Source organism: Condylura cristata, unplaced genomic scaffold, assembly GCF_000260355.1.
Source record: "Condylura cristata isolate star-nosed mole 26May11 unplaced genomic scaffold, ConCri1.0 scaffold00015, whole genome shotgun sequence".
NCBI classification, from domain to species: Eukaryota; Metazoa; Chordata; class Mammalia; order Eulipotyphla; family Talpidae; genus Condylura; species Condylura cristata.
In genome coordinates, this window is record NW_004567116.1 from 30261490 (window position 1) to 30267489 (window position 6000).

General features: G+C 31.3%; 1 protein-coding gene across 1 annotated transcript in view; it reads left to right on the top strand.

Annotated features, from left to right (window-relative positions):
• BTBD10 (BTB (POZ) domain containing 10) overlaps positions 1-6000 on the top strand; it is a 58927-nt gene that overhangs the window by 35838 nt on the left and 17089 nt on the right. The window contains exons 3-4 of the mRNA XM_004683600.2: positions 3882-4078; positions 5907-5996. Of these exons, the coding sequence (XP_004683657.1) occupies positions 3882-4078; positions 5907-5996 (287 nt within the window). The remainder of the gene's footprint in view (positions 1-3881; positions 4079-5906; positions 5997-6000) is intronic.

Below are 6000 nucleotides of genomic sequence, written 5' to 3' on the forward strand. Positions count from 1 at the left end.
AGGTTCCTTCAAGTTTGGAGCTTTTTCTTTTTTTTTTTTTTTAAAGATTTATTTATGCATACAGAACGGGGTACAGGTCAGAGGTGCTGGGGCAGTGAGAGGGTGCAGAGACAGAGTGGGGGAGCAGAACAGGCAGATCAATGAAGTAAACTACTGAAGGGAGCAGCAGGTGGGTCAGGAGAGGTCTTAAGTGCCATGTGGTCACCTCTGGAGCAGGTGGGGATCGAACTCCTGCTGAAGTGGTTGGCTTTAGCTTCTTAGTGCTGTGCTTTAATCCACTATGCCACCAGGGAGGGCCCAAGTTTGGAGCTTTTTACAGAGAAAGCTTTTGAACAACAAATGTCTTTATAGACACATGCTTCATTTCTGTCAGATAAATAAGATGAAATAGATGAACCATATGACTGGTGTATATTTGGTTTATTAAACTACCGATTGTTTTTGCAACCAATTTCCACATTGGTAGTACCATTTTCTATTACCACTAAAAGTGTATGAGTTCATGTCACCAACATGTCAAGTTCATTTCAGATACATGTCACCTGGTAATGGGCAGTCTTTTTATTTAGGTATTCTAATAGGTACAGAATAAAACTACACTGTGATACCATTTCACATTTCTTTAATAATGATACTCAGATACTTTGTACATATTTTTTCATCCGTATATTGTAAATCGTTTGCCCATTACTTTGAGAGTCCTTTATATTCTCTCTATTGGTCCTTTATCAGATGCACAATTTCATGCAATTAACAATGTCATTTGCAGTGCAAAAATTTTATAGTTTTATTAGTTTTCATTAATTTTTTAATTGTGCTGTTTCCTCTAGAAATCTTTGAATTATATGTTTTAGATTTAAATTTCTGATGCATTTTGAGTTCATATTTATATAGTTTGCAAATCTTAAGTGTTTTCTCTTAAGGGTGCGTGAAGTGGGATAACCATATTTTATCCATTATTTAAGAACCATTTGATGCAAAGTACTGGTGAATTGACTTTCAACCTCTTTGCAAATGAAGTTGTCCATATAAATGTGTTCTTTTCTGAAGTCTCTGTTTTAATCCATTGATCCACTTGTCTATCTTGACAATAGTATGCTTTTGTTTCTTTGTTTTCCTCCTTAATAAGCCTTGAAATCAGGTTGTGTCATGTCAGTTACTAAAAAAATAACTTTAAAATGTCGCTTAGGCTATTCTAGGCCCTTTGTATTCCCACAAATTTTAGAGTCAGTTTCTTTCTTTTGACCAATCTCTTTGATTTTCTGTTAGAATTACGTTGTAGATGTAGGTCATCTGTGGAGAATTGAAATTTTTGCAGTATTGAATCCTAAGAACATGTAAACTTACCCATTTATTTAGGTCACCTTTAATTTTTCCAGCAGTTTTGTTATTTTCAGCATTAGGTCTCCCATATCTTTTGTCAGATTTATCCTTAAATCCTTTAACTTTAAAAAGAAAATTCAGTTTCTGATTCTTCTTTGCTAGTAATTAGAAATAAATTGCTTTAAAATATCTATCATACTGTGTTATTTATATGTTAAAATTGGTTTTTGAAGTATTCAGTCTTAAATTATACTTAATATCAGTCCTAAAATACTGATATTTTCATATATTGACAGATTTCACTTGTTAAGATTTTGTTTAAAATAATTATTTTTGTTCTGAGGGATATAAGTTTATAATTTCTACCCTTCCTGGTACTCTTTACTGAGAACTTTAGCCCTACCTATTGTCCCCAGCCTCACAGCTTAATGTCTTTAACACAAGATTATGGGGGTTTCTTCTCTCTGTTACTTTGGAAACTTTAAGGTAGTAATTTGAAAAGTTGTTAAATTTATTTGTTGTACATCTTTCAGGGACTTCTTTTTCATTGCGTCTTGCAAATCATTGTTTGATCATTGTTTATGGGGGATGTTTGAAACAGAAAAGTAAATTTAGTCTTTGTTAACTGTCTTGGCTAGAAGCAGATGTTGAGGCTCATTCTTTCTTCGTCTCCTTACCTGTCCTCAATTCATGTAGCCTGTTCTTTCAAGTTCAATATGAAGTAGTTGTCCCCTTTGAAATTACTTGCCCTCATTTTCACTTGCATATATTATTTTAAGTTCTAAAATTATTTAATTTAATAGAGTAAGACATAATTAGTTTCCCCACATCTCATTTTGAAGGTCTGATTCGAAGTACATTCCATTTGGGAATGAAAAGAAAATATGGGCATGCATTATTACACCTTTTGCATTTATTTGAAAATGAAACAGTTAGAAATGAAGCCAATATTTCAGCAGAACACGTAGTGGTATAAATGTTCCAGCTGCAGAGATGTCTGGTGAAAGTGCTTTCTTCAATTAATCAGTCTGCTTGGCCCTTACTCAAACTGAAGCATGTATCCTGCATTTACTTTAGTGTTAGCTATGTTTGTTCTGGCCATTAAATTCGTATTTAGAAAATGTTTAGCACATTTAAGGCTTCACAAAATAATTTGAAGTTAATTTTTTCAATATACTTTTTATATTAGCATGGATTCCTTTTTCCTACTTTGAACACATAAAGCAAAATCCCAGTATTTGTACATTAAGCTTTTTAACATAAATGTAGTTGGCTCTTTTGATTTACTTCCCTGGTCTCTTTCACTAGAAAGTAGGTGGGAGTAGATTTTTCCTTTGTAGGTTTATGAGGGACAGGTGCCTGGTTTAAAAACTGACAGGTTGCTTTTATTTCCATAGCTTAAACTGGTGTGGTTTTGGTGATGGGGGGGAGAGCAAGGTAATATTGTGGAGGTGGCACTGGAATGAATCAAAAGACTTTGGTTAAAGTGTTTTAGTATATTCACTAAATATGTGACTGAGCAACTCTTGTGATTTTCAACTTGGATATCTTCATCTGTCATGACTAAATTAATATTTAATGACTGATTTTATTATGTTAGGTACATTGATGAGCACCCTTATGTTTTACTAATCCTTTAAAATGAGTAGAATCTACTTTTTACAGGTGAGGAATCTAGGTTCTAAAATGTTAAGTAGCAGTAATGTCTTAGCATTTAAATGTTTAAGGATCATGTAATCCTAGGTCTTTAACTCTAAAGCCATATAGAACACTTTTATCTAAAACACTTTTATCTAAATTATAATCATTAGTACATACTAAGTGGTAAATATTCAAAATGCCTTTGTCCTGGTTCTCTTATTTTTGTTTCCTCAGTTTTTCTACCTACAGTATATTCTGATGATAAAAATCTTATATTTGTGTCAGCAGTTGGTTTGATTAATCCTAATCTTCAGGGGATGTCTTCTGAGATCTTAATGCATTTATTATCTGTTGCTTTTTTATTAGCTTTAGATTAGAGATACATTTAATCATTTATATTTGAAATTTGGAATAACGAATTGTTGACATTTCTACAGATTCATCTGTTTTTGTTAATGCTTAGATCATAATCTGAGGAAATGTTGCTAGTATTTAGCACAACACTGCACATAATACATGTAACTATAAGTAATTGTGTGAATAAATTCTGTCAACTAGATTTAGTTAATCATTCTCAATTTCTCATGGGCAAATTTATTGTACATATAGTGTTATAAATTTTATAATTCTATGGTTTTACATAGTACAATTAGCTTGTTGGATGTTTTAAAACAATTTGAAAAGTTCAGTGAGAATCAAAATGGTTGACTGAAGTTATTAGCAGGTACACTTATTTTATTTAGCAGGTAGACCAGTTATTTTGTCCCATACCTGTGAATTAGGTTTCAGAATTGCACAGTAGCATTTAAATTTTCAATTCAAAATATTAGTAATTTCATGTTAATAGTTTTTTCTTTAAAAACAGTTGTGATTTTATGTTTTACTTTTATGGCTAATTTTCTTTTCTGACTTATTAGTACTCCCTCACGTTTTGCTAAAGGAGTTGTTGACCACACCAAAATGAGTCTGCATGGTGCTAGTGGGGGACATGAACGATCAAGAGATAGACGGCGGTCGAGTGACAGATCACGAGATTCATCTCATGAAAGAACAGAATCTCAACTCACTCCTTGTATTAGAAATGTTACTTCTCCAACACGACAACACCACATTGGTATGTAAAAGTCATCTAACCTTTTAGCAGTTTTTAAAAGTATGTATTTACCTTTTTAAAGTAGTAATGACAATGAATCATGTCCAATACTTTTTTAGAGTAACTAAACTAGCTTTTCCTCTTTAGTTGCTTCTATTATTGCTTTGTTTGGTTCTTTCTGTGAAAAACAGATGTTAAATACAAATTAAAAGTGAATTTTTTAGAGTCTAAGACAGTCTTACAGAATTTGAGAAGCCTTTAAAGTTGTGATAATGTAGTTTTAAAAATCTTTAAAGTTGATTTTTATATTAGATATACAACAGTGGTTTGTTTTAAAGTAATTCATAGTAAGTTACTGATTAGAATCTTGGGTTAATCATGCTAATAAAGTGAAAGAATAAACCATCATGGAGTTACTCATTTTGATTTCTGACTACATTTCAAAATTAATAGTAAAAATAGAAAATGAAAAGGGAAATGTGAAGTATTTAGCTTTCTTGGCAGTTAACTTTGAACTTTTCCCCTCCTACTCATTATTATAAATTAACACCTCAGGTAAATACATTGTGTGATTATAAAGCAGCAAACTGAAGCAAAAGTATGTAAGCAATATGAATTTGATGATTTTCATTTTTCCCTCAAGAAGGTGCAAGTTAAATATCTCAGCATTAGTTGAAGTAGTTTGTATTTTAACATCTATTATAAATAGAAACCATTTATATTAGGATATAATTATGCATATTTTGAAATTAAATGTTTTGAAAGACATATTAGTACTGATAAGCCAAAAAACAACAAAAAATGTAAGAAAGAGTTGACAGTTTGTTATGTGCAGTCAGTATTTAGGAAGAGAATAAAAGTAAATAATAAATTACTTTATCAAATTTTAACTTCTGGAATGCTATCAGCTTTGTGGAAATAGACAATAAAAGGGAAGTGTCAGTATCTCTGGAGATACAGCAAACTTAATTATATAATCAGTAAAACGGTACAGAGTGTTCTGAGTAGTCTGAGTCATGGAGGAATTTGGCAAAAGCTGATGAAACTGAGAGTCACCTTTAAAATTTAGTGATCTGTCTTCTAAAGGAAACTTATTACAGAATCAGATAATTATGTCCATTTTGTGAAATACTGAAACATCTAAAAAAGATTTTATAATTTTACTTATTAAAATTTAAACAGTAATTATCAGATCCTATAAAATTTGTAGTGTCTTTAGCCAACAAAAGTGAGAATGAAAAGAAAGTATGTCATCATTTATTAAATCTGCCTTATTTGGTACATACTAAGTCATTTGAAAAATAAATACTTCTTGCTGACTGCTCCTTAGTGAATTTTTATTTCTTTACGTTGGGACCTTCCTTCTGTGAGATAAGTACAAGTCTGATAATGCCCTTATTACCTTAGAGAGGTTAGCAGAGTTTTTACGTAGTTAGTGTTCTCAGAATATTATTAATACTTTCAGATTTAACAGCTTAAATTTGTATTGTTAGTAATCTTTCATTAACTTTTACTGCTTATTTATTAGCTGTGAGCATATTCAGTTCCATAGGTTTCTATTTTTAAGTGGAGTAGTAACATAAAATTCAGCTAAATTTTGATCTTAATCTGGGTCAGTGTCGGTCAGATACATACTTAAGATTTGCAAGGATTATTTATTTTAGAAAACAATATTTTAGGCTTTATTCCTGTTAAGTACATGTTTCTGATGTTCTGTGAAAAGGTCATTTGAAATAATAAAGCAGAAATAATGTGATTTAAAACTTTTCTAATCAAAAATTTGTAAAAGCTATATGCAAATCTTGAATTTTGAAGAGTAATTTTAATAATCATTACATCTTTATTTCAGAACGAGAAAAAGATCATAGTTCCTCTCGTCCAAGCAGTCCTCGTCCTCAAAAAGTATCTCCAAATGGTTCCAGTAGCAGTGCTGGGAACAGCAG